This window comes from Caenorhabditis remanei, chromosome V, assembly GCF_010183535.1.
Source record: "Caenorhabditis remanei strain PX506 chromosome V, whole genome shotgun sequence".
NCBI lineage: Eukaryota > Metazoa > Nematoda > Chromadorea > Rhabditida > Rhabditidae > Caenorhabditis > Caenorhabditis remanei.
This window is the reverse complement of record NC_071332.1, coordinates 681,528-708,693: the sequence shown is the minus strand read 5'-3', so window position 1 is coordinate 708,693 and position 27,166 is coordinate 681,528. Positions and strand designations below refer to the sequence as shown.

Below are 27,166 nucleotides of genomic sequence, written 5' to 3'. Positions count from 1 at the left end.
TCTTATTCATATATTTTGACATGACTTCTCTCGATTCGGATAAATAAATCAACACATTGTGTATTGAGTCAATTTCTCTCTCGTTTTGCCTTTTTTCACACTTTGCACGTAGGCACAGTTCACGTAGGGCTCTCATTAGTTTTCAGACTAAATTCTAGGATGAAAGGTTTCCAAACTTCCGTGTTTTAAGTTTTCGGGGAAATATCAACTGAACTGAATGTCACTTAAGACTCATTTTTTAAATAACTTGTAAATTAAATTCAGTTCTTTATATTCGCATAGACAGTTTTTATAGTTATACGCTTCAAAAACTACCAAAAAAGCTATCAACTTCCAGCAGGTGTAACTTGCGAAGTATTTGTCTTACAATTTTATAAATTATTGGACGTTGTAGATAAAATCTAGATCTCTATTTTTCCAGTTGATAACTTTTTCATATCTCTTCCAGCTTTTGATATATGCGCCTTCAAACTTTAGAGAGGGGAGGAAGAGAGCGCAGAGAAGCGAAAGTGTCTGTTTTCTCTGTCTCCCCTCTCTCGCGGTGTCGCCTAGCAAACTTTGGGTCCCCATATCTCGAAAACGAGAAATGCTATCAAAAAGTTGTCAACTGCGAAAATGATGCTCTAGGTTTGATCTACACAACAAATGTATATTTGATACGGTGGTATATTTAAAAACACCGTGACGCTGAGTCAAAGTTAGGCATTTTAACCTGAAATCTAATTGTTAAATAAAATTACGCTCCAATGTTTCCTATTTTATGAAAATCTAATATTGTACCTAATCTACTTTTCCCCTTCCTCTCCAACTCGATTTCCAATTCCATAGCAAAAATACAAATTCTTTTCCTATATATCAAGCACACAAAGTGTTCTTTTGATCCCTCGACCAGGGAGGGCTGCTGGCTTACAAATCATCTCCAAAGCTCCATTGCTCCACGACAAAATTCTTGTCATCCTCCTCCTCATCAATCTCTTTCTCTTCATTCCACTAGAACACACGTTCCAAAAAAAAGAGAAAAAGAGTGTTTCAATCTCCGTTTCGTCCTTTTTGCTTTAACGAAAGTCTCAAGGGACTAAGGACAAGACAAAAGTACGTTTCTTTTCCATTTTCACTTTTCTTCTTCTTTTTCTCTAAAAAGTTTTCTGTGAAGTTGTCATATACATATGCTAGCTCTTTTGCAGAAAAACTAGAATTTTATAATTAGACGGTGGGGGTTTGCATGACAAGTTCAATGACGTCGGATGAGGAAATAGCAATGGCAGCTGATTTTTTTCTTCGTCGTCATTTGTAGATTTGTTATTTTTATTTCTTCTCATTTTCTTTGTTTGCATAATCTGTCTGTGCACTTTTCTAGCAAACTTTGGACTGAAAACAACATTATTAATGAAAAATGAGAAAAATAAATGACGAGGAGTTGGAGCTTTCTGAAATCGGTGGTTTTGAAATCGGGACGTTTCGAAACCAAGAAAAAACTTGTATTCTGCTTTCTTAATATCTTACAAAACGTCCTGGAGCTAACTGTTCAAAAATCGCGGAAATCAAATTTTTCCGATTCCATTGATGATAATTTCGTTATCTGAATCTGAAAACGCTTCCAAAAAAACTTTTCCGATGGTTTTTTTATCAGTTTGTAGATACGGTAGGCTCTAATGAAACGGTGCCAAAATTCAGTTTTGGATTCCGCCCACTTCTAGAGATCCGTGCGGCAGTATTCCGAGGACACATTCAGAAAGCTCCGCCTCCTTTGCGAAATCTGAGCGGTGACATTGCCGAACAGGGGCAGACGGTTTTATCTAGTTTAAGATGATGCCTAAAAATTTACTAGTCTTTAAGTCTTTGATCACAACCTGCATGAAATTTGAAAATCAGGAAATTCAATTTTTCAAGTTTTTCTTATCTCCATGGCTGTCAAAACGGTCATAGCCTTGGAAAATTTTTGCTTCTCCAGGCGGCCTTGTAGAGGACCAGAAGATTAGTATATGTGAAAAAATTCATTCCATTTGGTCAATCCGGGCCCTTGGCAGCCCTAAAAGCCGCGGACCTTTTTTCAAATGTGCTCTAATGATAATGCAAACGAAACAGTCAGACACTCTAGCCGTATGAGTCTCTCTCTTTTCTAACCCAGAAACCCATCTTATACTTCTCCATAATGTTTAGAAGTCTTTTCCAACCAATATTCCGAGATATCAAATTTTCAGTTTTCTTAGAAACCTGGCTCCAGATAATCTTATAATGGGTTGTTTATCTCAAATACAATCTTATTACCCCTTCATAATAAGAAATAGGTAACTTTCTTTGCCATGTTTACCAGATACCTCCCATTGACTGCTAAAGTTCACCGATTCAAAAAAGATTACCACCTGAACTACCGCCCACTAATTCTGCTGGCCAGGCTGTAAACATTGAAAAAATCGAAAAACTTGTGATTTTTTTTCTCTTTTGCAGATAGAGAAGACAAAGAAAAACATATGTATTTACTGGCCATACTTTTGTATTTTATATTTTTTTGTCGCTACAAAAATATATATATTCGAGTTTTAGTTTGATTTGGAAAAGATTTAGAATTACAAAAATATGTAGTTTTATTCCCCTATGCGGTATTGCGGTATACAAAGCTCCGCCCACAAGAATCTAGGCAGGGCGAACGGTTCAAATGAAGCCGGTTTTTGGGCGGAGCTCAATATTTTAAGTCCTTTAGCACCAGTGGGCGGAGCAATCGCAATTTTGCCTCACAATTCTTGTTAAGAGAAACTTATCAGAAAAAACGTTTTTTATTTAGTGTTCTTGAATTTTTTCTGATTTCCATGTTTTTTTTTGACAGAATCTTGTTAGACTCCGCCCACATTCGCAATTTCGTTGCACAATAGATTTTCGAAACTCTTCAGAGAAGAAAATTTCTCGAAACTTCCAATTTCGAATTTTCAGGAAAATGTTGGAAAAATTGGGCGGGGCTTATGAAAGATAATCTTGTCTAAAATATTCTTTACTATAGTTTAAAAATAATAAGTTCACTATCATCATCACCAGACTCCTGCAAAAATTATTAGTTCATCTCGTTTTTTTATTACAAATTTCGTTCCAGCTGACGTATTCTGACTGACTGAAATGAGTAGTTTGCAAGTAGTCCCCCTATCTATACGTACTTTGGTTTCCAGGTCTTCGTTTCTATAAATCTGATCTTCAGAATAGCAGTCTCAAATCTCTTTATCTCTATTAGGAAGATTTGAGTCAAAATCTCTTACGAAGCAATATTTTTTTCTAATCCGTTCAGTTGGTTTAGAGGGGTTATACAGACTTGTAATATGTTTTTGAAATTCAATTTTCGAAATATCGGTTGGCTTATTTTCACTAAAAATTCAACTATTAGTGATCTTGAAGAACAATTTCTGATACTTTTGATAGTCATACGGCCTAAGTCATGCGTAGTCCCAGCTTGGATATGAACCGAGATACTATATGTATAGTCAGCCTGGTGTTCCCCCTTAAATCGGTACAAAAAACCGGGAAAATCCTACAATATCAAAATCCGCACGATCTCAGCTGTCCATCTCATTCAGGGAAATTTTTATGGGACAATCTTAGAGAAACCTCGCATATGGGGTATGGGTCGTGACCTATATCGTTAGAAAGCTGGAAAAATGCTGATTCCAAAGATATATGTTCAGTTTTTGGCCTTGAGGTCTGTTTCACGAGAAAAACGAGGTCGGACCCTCTTAACTGTGTACATACTTTTGCACCCTTTGATCTCATTAGCCCCCTCTTCGCACACAAAATCAGTACCTCTTTTAAAGAACTTACCAACCCAACCCCAATTAAACTTCCAATGCCGGAAGTAGTGATGACGTCTTCATCTACTCCTGGACCTCTTCTTTCTTTTCTTGTTGCATTTCAGAGGCTCTCTCTCTCCCCATCTTTCCTCTCCTTTCACTCTCAAGACATCACACATATTTTTCATTTTTCTTCTTCTCCTTCTCATCACCACTTTCTTATATATGTTGCTTTTCTCTCTCTCCCCGATATCCTTCTTCTTCTTTTTTTTTCTCGCCCCACACTCTCCACGTGCCCTTTTATTTACTTGGTTCCTTCCTGTCCCGTCTCATCGTCGGCGTTTAGTTTCTATCTCTCTCTCTCTCTATCTCTCAAAATTTCTTCTTTTCTTCCACTCCTTCCGACATTTTTTTGTGTTTCTCTCCGTCTCTCACTCTCTCTTATCCATTCATTTTTCTCTCTCTCGAACTTGGTTGAAACAGTGTGTCCTTTTCTCGTCTCTCGTCTCTCTCAGCCGTTTTTTTCTCGGTCTTGCGTAGTGAATCGTGTGGTTTGGTGCACTTGTAGAGAGTACTCTTCTCTTCCTTATTGCTTGATTATGCGGGGAATAATTTGGGTTACTGTAGTCGAATATCTAAGAGCTTGGTCCATCACTTAACCATAAAACTGCTATAAAAAATTTCACACGAATAAAACCAAAATGCTAATACCAGGTAATAACATTCCAGAAAAGAGTGATTTTATTATTTTTATTGATAATGAGTCAAATACGATTGAAGTCGTTGTACTTGGAAAAAGTATATAATTATGGAAGACACTTTTTCAATAGACATAAACAACTTGTGTCATTTGACCATTCTGTAGATCATGAATTGAACATAAACAATCAATTACTTTATTTATTTTTACTCGGTTACTCTATTTTATGGGTTTTATTTATACTTTGAGGACTTGTAAAAAGGTCACTAGCTGTCCGGTCGATTCTCTAGGTTTTGAAACATTTTTTAAGCATCTAGAGAGGATAAGAGAGCGCAGACTGTTAGACACTCTCGTTTCTCTGCGTCTCTTCTCCCAAATAGTTTAGCTTCCTGTCTTTGAACGCATGTATCTCGAAAGCTAGAAGAACTATCAAAAAACTGTGAACTGAGAAAATGGAGATCTAGGTTTGATTTACATTATTATTAAATTTAAATGACTGTGGGATAGTTTTGGACAAAGTTACACTCATTCAAACTTGTTTTATTTTATTTTTCAGTTTTGTTAAAGTTGTCAGTTTCTTAAGCTCAAAAGCTAGGAGAGCTATCAGGACGTTAAAAAATGAGATTTAGGTGTTATCTACACTACCAATATTCATTCAGTTGTACACATCACCACTGTGTAAGTAAGACTCTCTAGAAGTTGTTTAAAAAAAAGAAAACTTCAATAAAATGAAAACTACAAAAATCGGCAGAAATTGATGTTTCTTTACTGTTATTACAGCCTATTTTAACGCATGAAGCACTGTGGAGAGAGACGCAGACAATGAGAGTGTCTCGTCGTCTGCGTCTCTTCCCTATCTATTTCTCAGATAGTTATCTTTAAAGGCCAATATCTCAAAAGTTAGCAGAGCCATCAAAAAGTTGTCAACTACAAAAATGTAGTCCGAGACGTTTTCTTTTAATTTTTTTGCATAAGGGTTCTCCAATCTTCAATTTTCTTCGCACTTATCATCCAAGTTCAAAAACCATTGTTAACTACTCCTCAATCTTTATCCTCTTGTCAATGTCCTCTTGTCAACCCTTCTCTTTCCTAAAACAACACCTGTTTCTATCTCTTTTCTTATTCTCTCTCCATCCATTACCCTCCAACTTTCAAAAAACTCACCTCCTATGCTCTCTCTCTCTCTCTTGACTCTTATCACTCAAAAACGATGTTTGACCGAGCGTGGCGTCTTCTAATCCAAGTTTCGGTCTCTCTCTAGAATTTTTCAAAAAAGAAAAAGAAAAATCGATCTGGTCTATATTCTAAAAAAAAGAAAGTGGTACCAATTAGTGACCTCCCCCCTCTCCTTTTCTTTCATTTTTCTTCTTTTCTCGTGCTACTGCGCCGTCCATTTTTCTCTTCTTTTTTCTTCAATTATTTTCTCGACGATTTTCATGTTTCTGCGTCTCCACCTCTTCTTCTTAGCACCCTGCACTTTCGAAGAAAAATTGTGTCAGGACTTTTTAATTGTATAACATTTTTTCTTCTTAATTTCAGTTTTAATCTTACCTAACGGAAAAAAAAAGAAAAAGAGGAGAAGAAGAAGACCAAAAGGTTTTAGCAAATAGACTACCCCAAAAACAAACAATAAATCGACGGGGGGTTCTAGACGCAAACGCAACTTTTACCTCATTTTTCTCATTCTTCGTCTTATCGGGAATTTTTCTAATTGGAGGGACCGCGCTCTACTGAAATCATATTTTCATTGGTTCCGGTGGAGCGCGGTTGCATTATACTTTTCTAACTGTATAATCTTACTATACTTCGCTAACCATTGATTCTATAACCGATGGCCGAGAAAACGCTCGGCCGTCAGTTTTTTCTTTTGCTTACGATTCTTCCTTTCTAAATACGGTAGCCGTAGTTTCCTTCTCTGCGGTGGCCTAAAAAAAGTTCGGCCGCCGTCATTTTCAGATTCCTAGGGAATTTTTCCTGTTGCACTTTTTTCCGTTTTTTGGCTAGTCCAGTACTTTTTTGACATCAAATCCCAGATTAAAATCCACATAAATTCCCCAAAAAGCAGAGAAATATCTTCCTTTTACCTCTCCTAAAAACTTCAGTGGCTGAACTTTCGCATTTTCTCGGTCACCACAACCAACACTACAAAAGTCACAAAAACCAAAAATTAACAGGAAAAAAACTATTAGACAGTCTAATCTCAAGTGGTCAAAGTAACAAGGGGTTTCCCTCCTATTTTCTCCGAAAAAAGAAAAAAACACATACGTCATGAGTGACGCTTTTCGAAAGTTTTTTCTCAAATCTGAATGCTTCAATTAAGAATTTCCGTTCTTTCTTTCGAATTTTTCTCAAAAAAAGAAAAGATTTTGCATTTCCAAAGTATCCAACCGACTGATAAGGTTTTTTTCTTTTTTTCTTTTTCGTCAAGAAAAAACCGGTTGCGTATTGTTTTCATTTGCTTTTCATTGTCTTCTATCTCTTAACTTTTCTCTTTTTTTTTTCGATTTTTTCTTTTTTTCCGGTGTCAATCACCACGCCCCTGATTATCTTGTTAGATTAGATAGTGTGCAATTCGAGGAGTGCGGATTACTGTAGATTTCACGTCTTCAGCCTCTTGACGTTCTTTATCATCTGTTCACCGGGTTTGTCATCTCTGCTCTATTGATAACTGAGGGGATTCTTTTTTGGATGGTCAAAAACCTTTCTGACTTAAGAGCGTCATTGAACTTTTTCTTGTTGTTATATTTTACACATATCTCTTGAGATGTGTTGGTCTTTTTATTTTCTTCACTTTAAATAAGCCCCGCCCCTTGATTCATTTTTTTCCTGGAGATCAAGTTTAGCCTCCTAGATCATCCGATATTAGGAGTTTGTATCCCGCCAGAAACGTGACTAACATGAATTATTAATCAGGGAAAAGATTCTGGAATCAAAAATTCTTCCCCTTCTTTCTCTTACTTTTTCGGCTCTGGTTTCCGTTAAATAAGGCATTATTGGAGTATTTTTTGTGAAGATTTAATGTTTATTTTTATTTTTATAATTAACAAATTTTAAATAATTATCTCGGCTTTTTAGATACGCGCCTTTGAAAACAAGCAGAGCATAAAATTGACCAACATCAAGACTATGTGGCTTTTTTATTTTTTGCCCCACTAATTAAAATTTATTTTAATTGTTTTGACCAAATCTAGATTTTAATGTTTGTAGTTACCAACTTTTTGATAGCACTTTTAGATTCCGAGATATGCGCCTTTAGAGATAACTATCTGGGAAAAAATGTTCAGTTGAAAATCTCCTAAAGTTTGATACTCTGTAACTACTCCAAAAATTGCTCAATTTTTTTGAATTTACATTTTTTAGGGTTTCTCAAATCTTGATCTTTATTTTTGCAGTTGACAACTTTTTGATAGCCTTTTCAGTTTTTGAGATAGGCGCCTTTAAAGATAGTAACCTGAGAAAATAGAGGGAAGAGACGCAGACAACGAGACACTCTCATCGTCTGCGTCTCTCTCTCCACAGTGCGAAATACCCGAAACTAGGCTGAAAGAGCGCTAAAGAAACATCACCGATATTTGAAGTTTTCATTTTATTCTCTGTTCTCTCCATTTCAGCATACTCTCTCTATTCTAAACCTCTCCATTTATTTTCAGCCAACTTTCTCTCGGCCACGTGATTTCCACGTCATCTCACCCTGTCGTCTCCTCTCTTATTCATCTAAAAAAGAAGAAATGATGATGGGAGTCGTTACTCTTTTCTCCTTTTTTCGTCTCATTAAGGACTACTATCTTCTCAATTTCCATCCCATCTTTTTTTTAAATGGTCAGAAGTCAATTTGTATTTATATTTCTCTCTCTCTTCCTGCACTAAAGTACCAAGTAATTAGTATTCTTTTATTTTTCAAAAATTGGTTTTTTTCTATCTACAACTAGCCGAATAATTTATAGACATCCAGTACACTTTGGTCTCTAACTTTGAAATATATTTTCGTGTTGTCCAGGTGAAAATTGCATTCTGCGGAGTTATTAGGAGAAAACAAGATCTAGAATAAATAAGGATTTGCATCTGGTAAGTTTTGAAGAAGCGAACTTCTGAAGATTTTTGTAAGAAATTAATACTCTATTTTGAGACTGTGTCTCAACTTTGTAATTTCACCGATTTCTGAAAAAAATGCTTTTGTCACTCTGATCAAGCTCAGATTTATATTTTTGCAGTTACTTTTTTTATTAGGTTTTAAGATATCATCTTTTGAATATAAACTGCTAGAGAGAGAAAGGGAGAGAGAGTGCAGAGAAATAAGATACTCTAGCCTCTCTGCACCCTCTCCCTCTCTCATTTCCAGACGCTCATCTTCAAAGACACATATCTCCAAATCTAAACAAGCTATCAAAAAGTTTTCAAGTGCAAAAATAAAGATCAGGATTTGAGGGGGGTACTCGATTTTAGAACTCGGAAAGATAGAACTGCGACAAAATAAAACAGTAACAATATAGAACAGACAAAAATAGAACTGAACAAAATGGAACTGCGACGAAATGGAACTGCGACGAAATGGAACTGTTACAAAATAGAACTGCTACAAAATAGAACTCTAGTTCGAATGGAGCGCGTTTGCATTCGTGACTTTTAAGACGAATTATAACCAATTTTCGAGGAGAAAAATCGACTAAAAACACTTATTTTATGAAGATAAAGTCTTTGTCTATTTAATAGTCAACAAAAAACTGTATAAAGTTATATTAGATAAGCCTAATAAGTATTTTCAAAACCAGTGGTAGAGTTCTATTTTGTAGCAGTTCTATTTTGTAGCAATTCTATTTCGTTCAGTTCTATTTTGTGGAATTCTATTTTGTAACAGTTCTATTGTTTTCAATTCCACTTTGTAACAGTTCTATTTTTGTCAGTTCTATATTGTTACAGTTTTATTTTGTCGCAGTTCTATCTTTCCGAGTTCTAAAATCGAGTACCCCCGATTTGAGAAACTCAAAAAAGAAAAAAAATGTAAATTCAATAAAATCGGGTAATTTTTGGAGTAGTTACAGAGCATTAAACTTTAGGAGATTTTCAACTGATTTTTTTTGTCAATCTACACATGGCTACTGTATATTCAATAGAATTGTTTTTAATTATTATCGTAATGTAATGCCCAGGAAATTCTCTTTTTTTTTAAATCTAAAATCACAATCCTCGATTTTAGAGACTGTTCCTATCATTTTTGGTAACAACTTTTTGAACACAATGTTTTCCATTTTCGACCACTCCATAAAAACCATAACTTTTCCTCATTTTCTCATCCATTCCTTCCACGACACCGCTTCTTTTCAAAAAAACCGTCTCTTTATCAGCTCTTCAACCCACCCCACCTTGTTTCAAGTGCCATCTCTTTGAACCCACTATCTTGATTTTTTTGTGGTTTGCTTCATTTCTATTCTTCCGCGCTCAAAGAATCAAAAAAGGGTGTACCAACATGTTGGTAATGATGCATAATGTTTCCTCCGTTTTTATCGATCATTTCATTTCTCTTTCTTCTTCTTTTCCCCCCGATTTTTAATGATTTCCATACAAAAACGATACCGTATTCTTATTCTTTTTAACGTTTTTTAAAATTTCCAGTCTATTCTGACGTAATTCCAGATCACAGTGGATCAGTTGAACAATCCATTCGAATGGGGTGCGCCGGAAGTGCCCCAGCCACCGCCAACCAATCCGATGCCTCCACCTCAGCACCCACCGAATTATTATGCACCAAGACGGTCGATTTCAACAATAACCGGACCGAATCGTCGTGATGTTGATGCATTTTATCAACACAATTTTCCGCATAAGGTATGTTTCGAGAATTTGAGAGTTCTCATGAGAACGGAACTTATTCTATGAATATTCAATTTTGTTTTCAATTTTTCTGTAACCATACTACAATAGGACAAACAAACGTTTATATAAATACATTTTGAAATGTTTAAAATTGCAACATGTTTCAGATGAACGGAAACGGCGGCCATGGAGAACCGGAGTACCAACCCCAGCAACTTCAGCAGAGACCGTCGATAATGTCAGGACAATCTCATCAGTCACAGCAGTTGCCGGTGAGTTGGAAAGGTTATAGGTACCTGAAGGTTGATTATCGTCGCATGTAACAGTGAGTCGATACTCAGTGAATATGAATGTGTACAACACTAGAAGTGCTTTGGATTTTAAAAAGTGGAAAACTCTTGTATGCGGTTGGAAATCTAGGGATTCTGGTTCTGTTTTTATAATTCAAAAGTTAAAAACTGATTCGCTCATAAACTTAATCACCGGATCATATACATCTAGTATCACCGCGTGGATGTAATCATCGCGAATCAGGTAACTCTATCTCCAAAACGCATGGGCCAGTTAACTCCGAAGAGACATCCGGAGAGGCTACAACTTTCATGCGGAAAAACTTCGACGGGAGTAAACTCCAAACTCGTGAGCAGGATTTGGATCCTGCTCCGGCGTGTGTAACTCCATCTCCAAAATGCAAGGGTCAGTTAACTCCGAAGAGACACCACCCGGAGAGCGTACATCTTCCACGGGAACGTACATCAACCAGAGTCCTTCTCACTTTGCTGGCAGGATATGAATCCTACTCCGCGTGTGTAACTCAAACTCCAAAATGCATGGGTCGGTTGACTCCGAAGAGACACCACCCGGAGAGGTTACATCTTCCACGCTATCGAACATCAACCAGAGTATATCCCACCTTGTAAGCAGGATTTCAATCCAACTTCGCGTGTGTTACTCCATCTCCAAAATGCACGGGTTAGATAACTCCGAAGAGAGACCACCCGGAGAACGTACATCTTTTACGCGGGAAAACTTCGACGGGAGTATCATTTGAAAAAAGCAAGAGTGATAGTTGTACACACTCATCATCGCTTTTTTCTCCGAGTTTTTGAGAACTATTCGTGTCGGTTCTGAAAAAAAAGAATGTTGTTAAAGATTTTGGAAATAAACAAGAACGATGAGAAGAGTAACAAAAGATACAGTGAATATGAGTTAAAAACAGTGAGGCGCAACAAAAGTAGCGAGAGCGGGTTTAGCGGAGAAACGTTTATTCGATTGTTTCAAAAATAAATTTGTTAAAAAATGAGCACGCACTTTTGAATCCGAACCAATCGGGCCGGGCCGGCCCGACTTTTGACAGGTCTGATTTTTATTGTTTTTCCGAAATAACTTCTTTTCTAGCGAATTCTCTGATAACTTCTGCAATTTGCAAGATTTTAATAAAATATAAGTGCAAACATTTTTTTAACTCGAAAAAGCAAACTTTTTAATAAAAAACACGATATTTTTCAGCGTTTTTGTGCACTTTTTTATTAAAATCAAGCACATTTCATAATTAACTCAGAAAATAGAATGAAAAATTCAAGAAAATCAAGAAATTGACAAAAAAACAACAAAAAAATCCGTTGAATAATCAATAAATTCAACTTGTCCGAGAGGAGTACAAGTAGAGTCCGCAATTTTGCGTGATTGTGTTTGCGTACTGATGACGTCACAATGTATCATATTTTACGCCAGGTTTAGATTTCGTGGTGTTTAAAGAAAAAAAAAGAAAAAAAAGGAATTTTATTCGTCAAAATAGATAATTGACATACCCAATTTATTAATTGAAATTGGAAGGATTTTTTCGAGTTTTTCCATGAATTGGTCTGAAAATATTGCAAACTTGTGATGATAGTGGTGGCCTAGAAAACCAAACCTCGTTCTTGAAAATTTAACAACTCCATCTCGACCCGAGGTCCTTTCCTAATCAGTCTGACTATACCAAACCGATGGAAACAAATCTTTTCAAAATCATGTTAGAAAAGCTCCGACGGAACGCCAGATCTGCCTTTAGTTATTCGTAGTTTGTAGTTAAATATATATATATATATATATATTTCAGACGAAAAACTTCTCCTACGAGCCACTCCGATTCTCACCGCCAAACGTCACACCACCGCCACCACAGTTCTCATCGGTGAGTCTCTTTTTCTGTAATTCTTATAACAATTTGATTCTAGGACGGAAACGGTAACAGTAACCGTAAAAACAATCAACGTGTCCGTTTCGACGAGCTTCCCAACTACCCGACCCCCAACAATTTTTCGGTACCGCCCAGAAAATGCTCGCTGGCACCGAACTTTTTCTCATCCCAAAACTCGCATCATATGTATCCAGATCAATATGTAAGAAAGAAGACTAGCTCTTATCTCTTATATCTCTATTTCAGACACCTCGTACGTGGCAACACAACGAATTCATGCCAAACCATCATATCCATCCATATCATGCTAATCACCAACACCCACCACATCAAGATTGGAGAAATCAGGTGAGGGGGATTAGTTTATTGGCTTTTTTCGATCTAGACTATAATCCGAAACGTTTCAGCAACCAGTTGCCAATGGGAATCACAATCCAATGCATATGAGAAAACATTCGACAGGACATCGGGTGGAAATCAAGTTGGAGCACGCCGATAACCCGTGAGTTGGGGGAATCGAGTATAGTGGCTGGCTCACTTTTCAAGTTGTTGCAATTTTTAGTTCAATATGCAAATCGAGCCTAGACCTCCATTTTTATAGTTAACGACTTTTTGATAGCTCCTTTAGGTTTTGAGATACGCGCTTGCAAAACCTAACTGCAAGGAGGAGGAGACACAGAGAAGTCAGACACTCTAGCTTCTCTACCATCTCTCTCTTAAACAAGAAAAGCTATCGAAAGGTTGTCAACTACAAAAATGTAGGTCTAGATTTTATCTACACAACTAATATAATTTTGAGAATTTTGGATGATATAGGGACACAGTCTGTCAAGTCTTATTTTTTGTTCAAAAAACTATGTTTTCTGGGTTCCTTAGTCGATAGCAAAGGTCTTGTTGTTCGATTTGTAAGGTGGCATGAAAAAAGCTGAAATTAATACGTTAGTTTGTGATTTATCCTACAAATTGATGTTTGATGGTGTACCAAAATTTTTATAGCTTGTTTTCATGTTTAGAAACCCAACATTTACCGTAAAATGAAAAAATTCGGTTGAAATCGGCGCCGGAAAGTTGACTATTTTCAAATCATGTTTTCGACATGAAAAATACAATTTTTCAGTTTTTTCTATTAAAATAGGTAAAAAAGCATGGTTTTATGTCAAGACACCTAAATTTCACCGTAAAACAAGAACATTTAATTGAAACCGATGTCAATGAGTCGCCAAATTTCAAAAAATGTTTTCGTCTAAGAAATGCTATTTTTGAAGTTTTTTCTATTGAAACAGGTAGAAAAAGCGTGTCTAGAAACTCAAGTTATGAATCTAAAATAGGAAAATTTGGTTGAAATCGGTGTCGGAAAGTTAGACAGCTGCAAAAAATGCTTTTGCCTTCGTCTCTATTTTTCTGAAATTTTGTCTTCAACTTTTCAAGAACTCTCTTCCTAATACCTATTACCCCCTATTCTACCAGTACTTTTAAATAGACACGCCTACTAAATTTATTCTTATGAAATGCTCCTCTAGCTCTTTACATCCTCCATCTTTGCCGCTCCTTCTTCATCTTTTTCCTTGCAAAATATAGGTTCCAAAAGCTGCAAAAGATGAAGAAGACGGGGACCCTCCTCCCTTTTTTATTCATTTCCGTCTTCTTCTCCTCTTTTTTTCCTTCTTCTAGGCGTTGTTCATCAAGAAGAAAAAGGCTGAAAACAACTTTGGCTCTGGTCGTTTTTCAATTTTTGACCACTCCAATTTGAAATTTCTGTTCCGGTTTTTATTTTCGAAGAAAATAATTTTCCCACTAATATTCCGAGAACCTTTAGAACTGAAAATGTCAGAACTTCTGAGAATATTGAACTTCGTTCAAAACAACAAGCAATCAGAGTTCCTTATCGGATTATGGTTGAGCCGATTAGAGATATAAAAAATAGCTTTATGAGAATGTTGACCTGGAGATTAACTAGTCAGTATTAAAGGTCAGAGCTGGTTAATGTAAGAACTGGCTATCTTAAAACTTGGACATCATTATTCTCTTTGCCTTAGATTAAAATGAGTATCAGTTTTAAAACGGGTGTAATGAACATTACCACTTTTTAAATGAAAAAAAGTTTAGAGCCGGGACGGTTTAAAACTATTCATAAAACATGGGCGGTTCTTTACAGTTTTAAAGCAGTTCACGATTAGAATCTTCCGTTTTAGAGTTACTAAAACTCAAACATCTCCGCATATGCATTAGATCCGGTATGGTTTGAATTGAATGACATAAATTGTCTGTTACTCTTTGGCGGTTCTTATCAGTTTCAAACGGGTTGTTCTTGTTTCGCAACTTTGAACATTTATGTCCGAATAAGAACGGCACCGATAAGAACTGATACAAATTGGAACCATTTTGAACCTTATTTGAACCTATTTCAATACGAGTGATTCCAGCCCCAAAAATGCAAAACTGATAAGTCTGAGAACATTCCGTTTTAAAACTGGTACGAGTTAGAACTGCCAAATAATAACCGTGTCTTGGGACCTGTGATAACTGTGATAGCCTTAAGCAGGGTGGTTTTAATTACTATATCGGTTCGAAACAACCAGTTCTTATCCGGTATGACTTTTAAACTTCAATCTCGCAGACCGGTCTATTTTCAGAAATGCTATTTTTCGCATTAGACAAATGTTCAGTCATCGTGTAATCTTAACATGATATCCCCTAGACTTCTTTTCCAGATTTCCGGTCTATTCCCTCCATCATGTCATATTTTTTCTTCCCACAATATTCCCACTAAAGTCTCAGTCGGCTCAAAAGAATTTTTCCTTCTCACTAATCGAAAGTTCAAAAATCAGAAAAAAAAAGTTTGATTATGTCGTGAATTTTCTTCCTATATATGTATGTTCAAAGATCTTATTTAGTCTACCAGTCAAAAGAAAAAGGACAGATGTTTTTTTTAATTCAGTTTAAATCCAAATCAGAAGCATCAGAAGGTGGTAGTTGTGTATTGCGCTCTTGCTCTCTCTCTCGATTGTCTCCAATTTCCCATTTCTCTCTTCTTTTTCCAACTTTGTTTTGATCATCAAGCACCTCACAGCCACAGACAAACAAGCCGTTCCCTAGAATAGCTCAAAACACAAAAATATATAAATTTCAGTTTATTTTCTCTCTGAAAATAGAAAAAAATCTGGTTAGATTAGTACAAGTTCTCAGTTTTAGGACAAAGATCGCACAGGAAGGTTTTGCTAGTACGGAATTTGCGATAAATTAAAAAATTAATAATACGAAAATTTTAAAGGTTGTAAGATACTTTGATTAGTTGTAAATAAAGCAGAGACACAGGATTATTTGAAAATTGAAACCTCCATATCTTGGTCTGTTTTAGCCGTCGCCGAAATCCAAATACAAATACAAAGTCCTCAAGACTTCAACTTTGCAATTATGTAACCAACATTAGTCTAAATTAAAAATTAGCTGAGATAAGAGGTGTTTGAAACCGAGCGACGTCATATTTACATAAATAGTTAGATCCGACTTCAAAAATTGTTTCTAAAACCTTTTTCTCACTTTTTTCTATCAAAATGTCAAAATTTATTCTATTTAAAGACATTACTGAATTTTGGTGTTTGAAAATATCTGAACGCATTTTCCATTAGAAAATATGCTCATTTTTTGATAAAAGCCTTGTATCTCGGCCAGGTCTTGTTCTAGCCAAAAATTGTAACAGATTCTGATTAATTCTTACGCTCTTAGCTTTTTAGAGATATATAAATATATATTTTTTAAACTATTCAGGTCAAGCTCTTCTTCGGAATCTTAAAATTTTTCCATTGTCAAAGAACCATATATCTTGATCATTTTTATTCCTAGCAAAAATTTGAGAACAGATTCAGAATTCTTGATTTTTCAAAACATATTTATTGAATGCAGGAAAACGTACCATATTTTTTTCAAAAGATGTTTGTTTTTCCAAGTCGTTGACCACCCTACCCCAGAATAAATCCCACTTTGTTCACGTTATCTCTGAATCCCCTCTGAAGAAGACTAATTGAACTTTCCACGTCACTTAAATACACTTTTTGTTTTCGATACTTTTCGATACCCCTCCCATCGTTCGTCCCATGTTTTGCTGTATTGCAGAAGAACAGACACAAATTCTGCGGTCGTCGTTGCTGTCGCGTCTCGTAGACCCTCGTTGTTTTCAACCGAAAAAATTGGAAAAAGAGGGAAAAAAGAAGAGAGAAAAAGAAAAAGAGGAGGGCGTATGTGTGTATGTCTCGCTTTTCTCTACTAGTGTCTCTTTTCCTCTTTTTTTTCCATTTCTCTATTTTTTCTTACGCGCCCCGCCACCAGCCTCAAGCCTGAAAAATTGGAAAGTTTTTTCTGAAAATGTTGTAACTTTTGTCTAAGATCCAAAAGTGTGACGGTTTTCTATCCCTACTATGTTCCTTCCGCATTCAATTGTGATTTTTGGTTTTTTGATGGAGGAGGGGGATGAAGGGTGAGAAAAAGGGGGGCCTCTAGTTGTCACGCGGGTAGAGTATATATATAAGAATTTGATATCGGATTTTCAACACTTGTTTGTTTCAATTTCGGTTTTATTTTGAAAGGTATTATTTCTAAATTTCAAATTTTCCGACCAGTTAGTTCATATCTAGTCATGCGGTGGCAAACAAGCTCTACCGGAAATTAGGGGATTGCCGTGGAGCGGGTTTGCTGGATTTTCTGTTATGGAGCTGTAGAAATCGTGGCCTATAAACCCAATCTGCCCAAAAGTTCGGTCATCAAGGTTTTTGCAGTTTTTCTCATATTTTAGTGTTTTTATGAACTAAAAACGATCGTTAGGCTTAGGAAACACATAAAAACTTGAAAATTTTCTGAAAAATGGGTCAAAACCGGCAAAAACCTGTCAAAAACCAAGAAATATTGTTGGCATTTTTATGAACCGATGATGGCCGAACTTTCCTCGACTATCAAGCTTAGAACAACCGAATGCGTCATTCTTAGGGAAACATTTGGCAAATCGCAGACCGATGTAGCCGGTGGCCTAGAAATTCAAATTGCCTGAAAATTGCACCATCCACTATCCAACGCCGAGTACAAACTATCCGAACCAAATTTGTTCTTATTTCCTACAAAAAAACCATACTTCTGACGAATCTGCCACTTTTTCATTTTCTCTATTTGACTGGCAGCTTGTCAAATACAGCACAATACAATACGTGAATCACCCCCCTCTCTCTCTCTCTTCATCAAAACACAATTTTCCTCTCCTAACACTTTTTTTGGTATTGTCAAAAGTGTCGAAACACGTAGACCATGTTCCTAGTCTCGAACATTCTGTAAGTCCTCTCGAACCAAGTGTTCAATTCAAATCTCTAAAAAAAAATCCCTCCCAACTCTATATAAATATATTTTTAATTCGAAAATGTAGTCTCTCTAAGCCACTATAATCATGTCTGTATAAACTATCATTATATCACTTTTTTTTTTACAGATTCGGCAATCCATCTCACGACATGATGGATGTGACAAGTGGCCAACCACAGCAGCAGCCACAATCGTCTGTGAAGTCGGAAATGTTGTCGCCAATTAAGGTATGATATAGTTTAGGAATCGATTGATCATGTACGTGCCTTTTTATAGCAATAAGGAACTTTATTGGGTGGCAGGTGTCCAAAAGTATGATTGGATTAGATATTTTTAGTGGAGTTTGAGTTTAGGTGAGCTGATTAGATACACTTTTTCTTTTTGGAAATTGGATTTTTTGGATTCAGAAAAATAGGCCAAGATTACTTTTGGCAGCTCGTATACTATTTGGAGTTCAGTTATGTGTCTTAAGCTAAGCGTGTCTCTATGTCGTGGATGGAACCTAGATTTTTATTTTAGTCAAACGATTTTTTTGGTTAAATTCTATTTTTCAAGAAAAACCGGAGTTTTTACTGCTGAATTAGTATTTTTTTAATGTCAAAATACCATATACCCTCAAAAGTTTTGAATTTCCTACAATTTTCAAAAAATTCGACGGTGACCGAGTGGTTAAGGTAGACAGTAACCACTGCACCCCGAGATACCAGGGTTCGATCCCACCTGGTGTCAAAACTTTTTTGTTTTTTTTTTGAAATAGAGATTTTAAAGGGTCAGAAATAAGAAAAACAAGGTTTTGAGTACTAGAAACCAAGAACAGAGCTTTCCTACTGTTGTAGGCAGTTCAACTTTTATGACTTTTGTTATACATAAAACCTTTTTTCATATCTTTGCTAGTTTTTGATGTACAAGCCTTAAATGATCGCAAAACGAATTTTGAAACGACAAATTATCACATTGTTTTATATTTTTAAATACCTGTGACGTGTAACGTTCAAAATTTCAAGACCGCGCTCGACGGCATTAAAACTATAAAACCTTGTTAGACTTCCGACAGATAAGTCTGACATGTTTCCCTCCATTCATATAAAACCAATTGATCTTCTGACCTTATCAAGTTCCGAAAGACCCTCGTCCGACCATCCGACTTCATCAAACCAAGAAAATGTGTATCTAGTCTACTCCCCGCCACTCCGAATGTTCTTCTCCCCATCTTTTCAATATTGCACTCATTTTGTGTAGACCTCACATCTAGACAAAATAAACAAAGTCTCTTTCACTCCAAACCAAAAAAAGGAGAGGGAGATTTTCTTAGACAGGTCGCACGTACAAAAGTTTAGAAAGTTCGATGAGAGAGTCAAAGATCATAGAAACCAGTTTTGTCAATAGAGCGTACTTACAACACTTTCGACTTACAGATGGAAGCAGCATCCGACAGACAACTATCCCCGTCATTCCTTCTCTCCGCTACATCATTGCTGAAACAAGTACAACAGCAACATAAGAAGTCACATCACAATGTTCCATCTCGGAAAGCATCGATTATGGCATTGAAGAGGTAAGAGACTAGACTAGTGAGCTCAAGTTTTTACTCCCTAAACTTTCAATTTCGCACGGTACGGTGCAAATTTCCCACCATTCGTTCCTCATTTCTCACAGTCAGTCAGTCTCTCCGAACTGTTTGTGTGTGTGTGTCTGAGATGTTTGCACGTGATCACATCACTCTCCCTACCGACCACCGTCTTGCAAAAAGAAATTGAGGGAGGTATTCGCAAGTTTTTGCCTTCCCCTGACACCATCAAACTGGTTTCGTCTCGGTTTTGGTATGAAAACGGTTTGAAGTGTCAATAGAGGAGAGGTGCCAATTGTTTTGTTCATGATAACGTACAGATTTTATTGCATTGTTCTATAGATGGACAGGAGCTGGACAAGTTGTGATAAGGAGAGAGAGAGAGACGCAGTGAAGAAGACTCTCTAGTTTTCTGCGTCTCTTTCTCTTTTATCACTAGAGCGCAGATTTTGATTTTCTAACTATGGAGTTCTTTTTTGAAAAATCGAGTTTTTTCGAGTTTTCCGGCGTTTCAGCACATAAACTACTTTATTTTTTTGGTTTTCGAAAATCTAAGAACTTTAATTTATTTTCTGGCCTATTTTCTGATCGGCAAGAATAGTGTTTAATTAAACATTTTTAGGACCATCCCAAGTTTTGAACATTTTGAGTCGCTACGCAGCCGATTTTTTCTACCAATGAACAATACGAAGTTAGAACGCTCTCGAGCTTTCGTTATAGAAGGAGAACTAATGCTCCGCGTGAAATGATTCTAAATTTTCAAACCGCTGTTATTGTAAATCTAAGTGCTTGAGTCGCTACGCAGTGAATACCTGTTCCGATCGATACAGAGCCTACCTATTACGTATAAAAACCGCATTCTTATGTTTCTGTCTAGACCGCATTTGTTTTTGTACCTCTGTATTCTGATTCCTCAGAGAATCTAACTATCCACACAATTTGAGATTCTGCTTAGCATAAGTATATATTTTTTCCGTTAGTTCTGTGTTATGATGAGAAAAACAAAAGAAGAAGGTGGAGAAGCGACAATTTTTAATTTCCCCTGTCTACTCCTTCTCATTTAGCTTCTAGTGTTCAGGTTCTTTCACTCTGTATCGATGATCAGAGGTATCTCTTTTCTCCCTTTCCCTTTGACAATATGTGTCTCGGGTCGCCTGATGCTTCTTCTTCTTCTTCTTCCTTCTTTCTTTTCCTCGTTTTTCCACAAAAATTGGGGAAATAGTATAGTGCGTTTGGAGGGTGCAGCTGAGAGATGGACGTGCATTTGCAGGAAGGCTGCCCGCGTCTGCAGAATAGAAAAAAACATGTCTCGTGACCCCCTCGGCGTTGTCTCCATGCTATAAACATTGTGGAAGCTTTTTGGTGTCTAGAGGGGGAGAAATGGGATGGGGGATGTGAATCTAGAGGGGAGAAGAAATGGAAACCGAACGGATTCGTCACTGCTTTCTTAATCAGATGACTTCTCTCCCTGCGATACAATTGGGCAGAGATGATCACTAGACTAACCATCAAGTCCTACATTTTCTACGCGGGTCTCTTCCCTTCCGATGGAATCTTTCCTACGCATCGCCACGCCGCGGAACCCTAGGCGACCAGTGGTTCTCTATAGAGCGAGTTTGCTAGTGTTGACCTCACTTTTTTTGGTTGCACTATCGGAATTTTGTTTATTTATTTTTGAGTGTTTCCGATTTTTGACCGTCTAAAGAAAAAGGAATGATAAATGTGGAAAGTTTAGGTGAAAAGTGAAATTGAATTTTTAAACTCCTGTATTTCAGTTAATTGATTTTGATTCTAGAAGAACTTCGGGTGCAGATTCTGAATCTTCACGTCTTCAGAACCTTCTAGTAACGGGCTCAAATATCAATACACGTAGGGAAAACTTCAAAGCTTCGTATTTCAGTACGATTTAGCGCTAGAAAAATTTTGACTAAATACTCAGAATTCTCACGTCTTCAACATTCTTTTCTAATTATTATTTTTGTTAAATAAAATTTGCAAAAAAACTATTTTCTGCTTACTAGAAAACGCTAACTCCAAGTCAACATGCTACGTCGTAGACAGTGCGCACCCGTAGTTACAGAAAACAAGAATTAGTCGACACAGTTTTATAAAATTTCTAAATCCAGACGTTTTATAACCGAGTTGTTTTAAAACTGAGACCTTTCGATACCGGAAAACTGAAAACTATTTATTTTTCACCTTTTTTTGAATTCTGAGTTTGAAATTTTGAAACGATGCTATTTGAAAACTGAGACGTCTTGAAACCTTTTTGCTCATTTGGTAACCTCGCTCCACCGCAACGTCGATAGAGCTCACTTGCAACAATGTTCTTTTTTCTCCAATTCTATTTTTTCATTTCCATTCCCATTTTTAGGTCTCTTCCCCTAATGCAAGATTCATGCACTTTTGCAAGCGCAATAAGAAGAGAGAGAGCATCCCATTGCTCCTCAAAATATCTCTTTTCTCCTGCTCTCCTCCCTTTTTTCATCCGTGGTGCACCCTCCATCTCTTTCTCTTTCTCTCTCTGTGTCCGTTTCCGTCCCCAATGTGCCCGATGTGCTCTTCTATCTGCGGAAGGAAGGATAGCGCAACAAAAAACGTGTTGTGCTCTTTCCCTCTCCATGGTCCCTTCAAGTCTCTTATTTTGTCCGAGTGTCCAGTTGCAAGGAATCATGTGATGATTGCTTATCAGAGGGATATTCTCTTGTTCCCTCTCTCAAGCCTTCCCTCACCCGTTCAAGTTCGGTGAAACAACAAACAGACAGTGTCTTTTCTCATTCCTTCTGCTGTTGCTGTGTTAATCTTTGCACTACCGGCCTGCGAACTGTCTGCGTTTCCTATAATTCTCCATTATGTTCAGAAGGGAAGAATGCGAAAAGTGGTTGCGTGCACTTTTGGTTTGGCGCGAGGCGACGCCTGCGACTAACGGACGCGCCGTCTACATAACACCGTTTTTGAACAATATGTATTGCAATGAGATTTTTTCAACATTTTTTTTTGAAATCGGTGTCTACCTCGACTATAGTTTCAAATAAGTATTTTTTAATGGAAAACTAAGAACTAATTCTTCTCGAATCTAATTTCCGTTCGTATGACAAAGTGCAAGAAAACATGTATGATATGCGAACACTTATTTTGTGTCCATGTTTTACCAGAGATCTTCGGTTAGACAACCCTGGATTTTTTTCTGGAACAACTTTTAATAGCTTACATAGTTTTTGAGATATACATATTTAAAAGTAGGCTGCCAAAGCTCCAAGACCTAGAGAATTCGATGATTTTGAAACATTATCGCGCAATCAATCTTTATTAAATGTTTTTAATATTATTTTTGTTAAATTGACTATAATTATGCCTTTTTTCAGTAGTTAACACATTTTTGGCTACTTTCCAAGCTTCGAAGATATGTACAACATTTTAAAAATGAAACTTGTTTTCAACTTGTTTTCAAGAGCTTGCTAAGTTTTTACAGTTTTAAATTTACATCCGTTGTGTAGATTAAAACTAGATCTTCATTTTTGCAGTTGACAAATTTTTGATAGCTATTCCAGCTTTTGAGATATGAGCCTCTAAAGACAGACTGTAACAACTGCTAGAAGAGAGAGGAGCAGAGAAGCAGAGTGTCTGTCTCCTCTGTGCCCTCCTAGACCTTGCAGAGCTTTCAAAAAGTTTTCAATTACAAAAGTGTACTCCAAGGCTTTTCCTTGTTTTACGACTGTCCTAGACCCTACGACAGCATCTCAAAGTCCACCAATTCTTCTGAAATCTCACCACCCAAACATCACGAAGACTCTACACCTAATTTCCAACCCATTCCCATTGACTGCTTCCCAATTCAGACATCGTTCCAATTTTGTAGTCGACGTCGTCGCCCTTTTTTTCTCATTTTGTGTTCTTTTTTGTGAGTGTTTTGTCTCCGCCTCTGTCAGAATGATCTGAAAAACAGAGAGTTGAACTTTGTGTTTTTGTTTTCTGTCTCCATACGCCGTGGCGTTTTTTTCAGAAAAAATACTTTCTATTTTCTTTCTCTCTCTCTCCCTTGTTCCGACTCCACATGTCCCGAGATTGCTCCGAAATTGCTCCGTATTATGTTAGAAATTGGCTCCGTTTTTAGCTATAAAACATTCTTTCGAATAGGCTAATGTCTTTCTCAATCATTTTTCCTTCATTTTGCCTGGAAAATTGGTGCTGCTCCAAATCGAAACTTCCCGAATTTCGATTCAGACGGTTTTTTTTCGGGGCAACACCAAAAAATGTGTGACCCCTGCAATTGCAGTCTCTCACCTATAACATTGTTGCAAAAACACGTAATCTTTCCAGTTTTTTGTAGAGTATTGTGTTGTCTACCACCAACAACACTTCCGTGTTCAAAAATTGTCTCTTTATACTCTCAAAAATCCATACTATTTCTCCCTCTCCTGACTGTCTGATAGCACCGCAAAGTGTCACTTCCATGTGTTATTGTCCATTCTCCAGCACGACGCGTCGCAACGAATTGAAAAACTTTGCTCGCTAGTTTGCAGTTTTTCGCGATAACGTTCTAGTCACTTTGCTCCTCCCTTACCACAAAAAACTTTTCCTCCTCCTCTCATATTTCTTATTCCAAACCAATGATGCTCAACGACGGAAATTTCAGTCAACTCCGCACGCCACGTGGAAACCCGCTCATCCCGTCATCCACCTCCGGAACAGAATTGTTGCCCTACACCCCGCCGCCAATTTTGGCGCCTATGCGCAACGGCTCCGGTCTGTTTTGTCAGATCGCGAAGTCCGCCTTGACGTTGTCTCCAGTAACAGAGGTAAGCGCTATTTAAGAACCTTCCCCAGGAAGCTTAAAACATTTGTTTTCCAGCCAGAAACCGAGAACACCCCTAGCTGCAGTACAAACGGCACTGATGGTGACATGAAGATCCTTCTCAACGGAAAAAAGAAGAGCGAAGACGGCGATGGACCATCAAGGAAAAATGGGTTCTTCTACATGGCCCAACAAATGAACCAGCCGAATTTTGCCAATGAGCTCGAGGCGTTACGGAAGGAATCATGGGCGTCCACGTCGTCTGCTGATGAAAAGATGCAGGCGGAGAGGAAAGAGTCGATGGAAGCGATCAGAAAAGCATCTTGCATGTCTGATGGCTACTATGAGATTGAGGAAGGACCCAAGATTAGTGACCCCAATCCGTAAGTGTTATGTTTTTTGGAAAAGTTAAAAAATTTGAACTAAAAATTTGAACTGGCGCGCGATTTCAAGAAAATTCTCACTTTTTCTTCGGGTCCTAAATGAGTCGCTACTCAGCAACTCAGAATGGGCTGCTTGTGAATATAATTAGTTTTGTGCAAAAGTTATGTCACCTCAATTTATAAAAAATACACCTGATTGAGAATCCATTCGTATAAAAAATTTTATGAAACTTAAAGATGCTATTTAGGCCAAAACATTTTTGGACAGTCGCACAGCTACTCAGGTTGATGCATAATATTTTCATTAGGTCTCCGAAAAAAATATTAAAAGTCTCGGCTTTTCGATGCTGTAATATTAATCCTTCTCAATTTTCAGCCACATCAACCTCGGCAGAAACTATCAAGCACGTGTCAAAAAGTGGTGCGAACGAGAGGTGCCAAAAACTGAGCTTGAAGCAATCGATGACCGCGACGAGATTGTTTTCTCATCGGACATTTTGCAAGATATCGATCAGGAACAAAGTGAGTTTTGTTTCTCAGAAAGAATACCTAATGTAATTGTGTTTCAGTCAACGCATTCGAATTGCTCGCATGCAGTCAAGCTTGTCCGAGAGCCGGAAGAAACAAGGAGCTGGCACTGCACCTCCTTATGGAAAACAAGGGAAATATCGAGGCGGCAGTGGAGGATTTGTTGAGAAGTGACACACTGGATTGGGAGCATTACTCTAGTGTTTTCGGGTATATGTACAATGACACCGTCCTTTGGACTCCAGATGAGATTTATCAGTTCCAAGATGCAATTTACAAATCGGAGAAGGATTTCGATAAGGTTGCTGTAGAGCTCGCCGGGAAATCTGTCAAAGAATGCGTCCAATTCTATTACTCGTGGAAGAAAGACTGCCCGGATGACTACCGAAAACTGAGAAATCTGAGGAGGAAACGACAATTGTTGGATATCAACTTGCAGAAAAATAAACTGGAAGAACCGACGGCGCCAGTTAAGAAGCTGTCATTGGTCGAGTCAGGAGAGTCGGATAACGAGTCGAATGCAACAGATGCGTCGTTTAATGGAAACGGACATTTCGAGTTCAGGGATAGGGCGTTGTGAGTTTTTTTAAATAAAAAGATAGATAAATGGCTGGAATACTGAGAATAAAAGTAAACTTTTCTAATTTTGGGAAGCCTGAAGAGTCGAGAAGACTAGATTCAGAATTTTATTGATCTCAGCTTTCTAGTCGTATAATTTTCTATACTTCTGTGTGAAAATTGGGCACATTGCTCTTCTAAGTACAACAAGTTCAGCGCAACCATCCCCCTCATGTTTTCATATTCCAGCACGTCACCCATGATGTCCTCCCCACGAGAAGATCCCCTCATTGGTCTCTCCCCATCATCTAAGGATCTCTTCGGAATCCAGAAGAACTACCAACCATCCCTCCCACGAGCTCATCACACCCCATCTGCATCTGCTAGCAAGAAAGGTGCCCAGCCAAGTGCCGATGGATTCTTCCATTGCCGACTTTGTGATAAATGCTTCGAAAAGGTCAAGTCACTCAACGCCCATATGAAGTCCCACGCGATGAAAGCGCGTGCTGAGCAAGAAGCGAAAGCTCACGATGCTCAGATCGCGGCGGCCGCTGCTCAGTTGTCGACCGCTGTTGGAAACGCGGTTAGCAACAGTGTCACAACATCTCCACTGAATCCATTCGCAAACGGACATCTCGGAATTTCAATACCATCAACTATTGGGAGCCTGACGCCTCAACAGTTGACACCACAACAGTTGAATATTAATCAACAGTTGCAAACACAGTTGAACTCGTTGACAAGTTTAAGCTCACAACTTAACTCACCATTGACGCCTCAACAACAGCTTCAGCAGTTTACGCAGCAACAGCAACTTGTGGCAAGAGCCATGCAACATGTGAGTTTTTTAATATTGAAAAATAGAGAGAGAGATAAGGAATCTGAATCTTTTTGGATAATCGAACTGAAAGTGGTGTTGCTCTGTTCATTCAAATCGTACATCAAATTTAGCCGAAGATTTAGAACCCTCACGACGTCTCAGTACAGTAATCATGTCAACATTGTTTTAATTATTAGGTAGACCTGATGGATTCCGTACTCCAATTAGTGTCACCACATAGGTTTATCATACTTCTTGGAAAATCTTCCAAATAGTGTTTTCTTTTAATTTGCTGAGTATCAACTCACAGTAATTGCACGTAGATACGTAGCTAAGCAATAGACGGTCGGATATTCTAAATCTGAAAGTTGTGTGGTTAGTCATAAAAGAAATCTCGCTCGCGTGCTCGATTCCTTCACTATATTTCGAAAATGGTCTCTCACGGATTAGTCAATTTTTTACACACATTCCGCATATCAAATCGAGCACCCTTCCACAACATTAAATACTTTTGTTAACACTTCAAATATACTATTTCCACAACCCCCATCAATCACCTGTACAGTTTTGCAGAACCTCTTCCAGCCAGTGACCTCAACACCACTCGTACAATCGACGCATCCTCTGATCCAAGCGGGTCTTCATTCCATTAACTAATCTCTGTTCTCTTCTCGGTATTTATCTTCATCATCACACACCTTTTCGAAAC

The 27,166-nt window shown here is 37.5% G+C and overlaps 1 protein-coding gene across 1 annotated transcript; it reads left to right on the top strand.

The window, feature by feature from the left end:
* Positions 1–10,176: 10,176 nt before the first annotated feature.
* On the top strand, positions 10,177–27,114 carry GCK72_016512 (uncharacterized protein; the record flags this gene model as incomplete). The annotated part of the gene is made up of 14 exons (XM_003095664.2): positions 10,177–10,293; positions 10,449–10,553; positions 12,383–12,457; positions 12,501–12,665; positions 12,710–12,811; positions 12,871–12,965; positions 17,934–18,033; positions 19,222–19,361; positions 24,010–24,172; positions 24,226–24,551; positions 24,928–25,073; positions 25,121–25,655; positions 25,887–26,475; positions 27,031–27,114. 14 exons carry the CDS (start codon positions 10,177–10,179, stop codon positions 27,112–27,114), a joined length of 2,742 nt encoding a protein of 913 aa, XP_003095712.2.
* Positions 27,115–27,166: the final 52 nt, after the last annotated feature.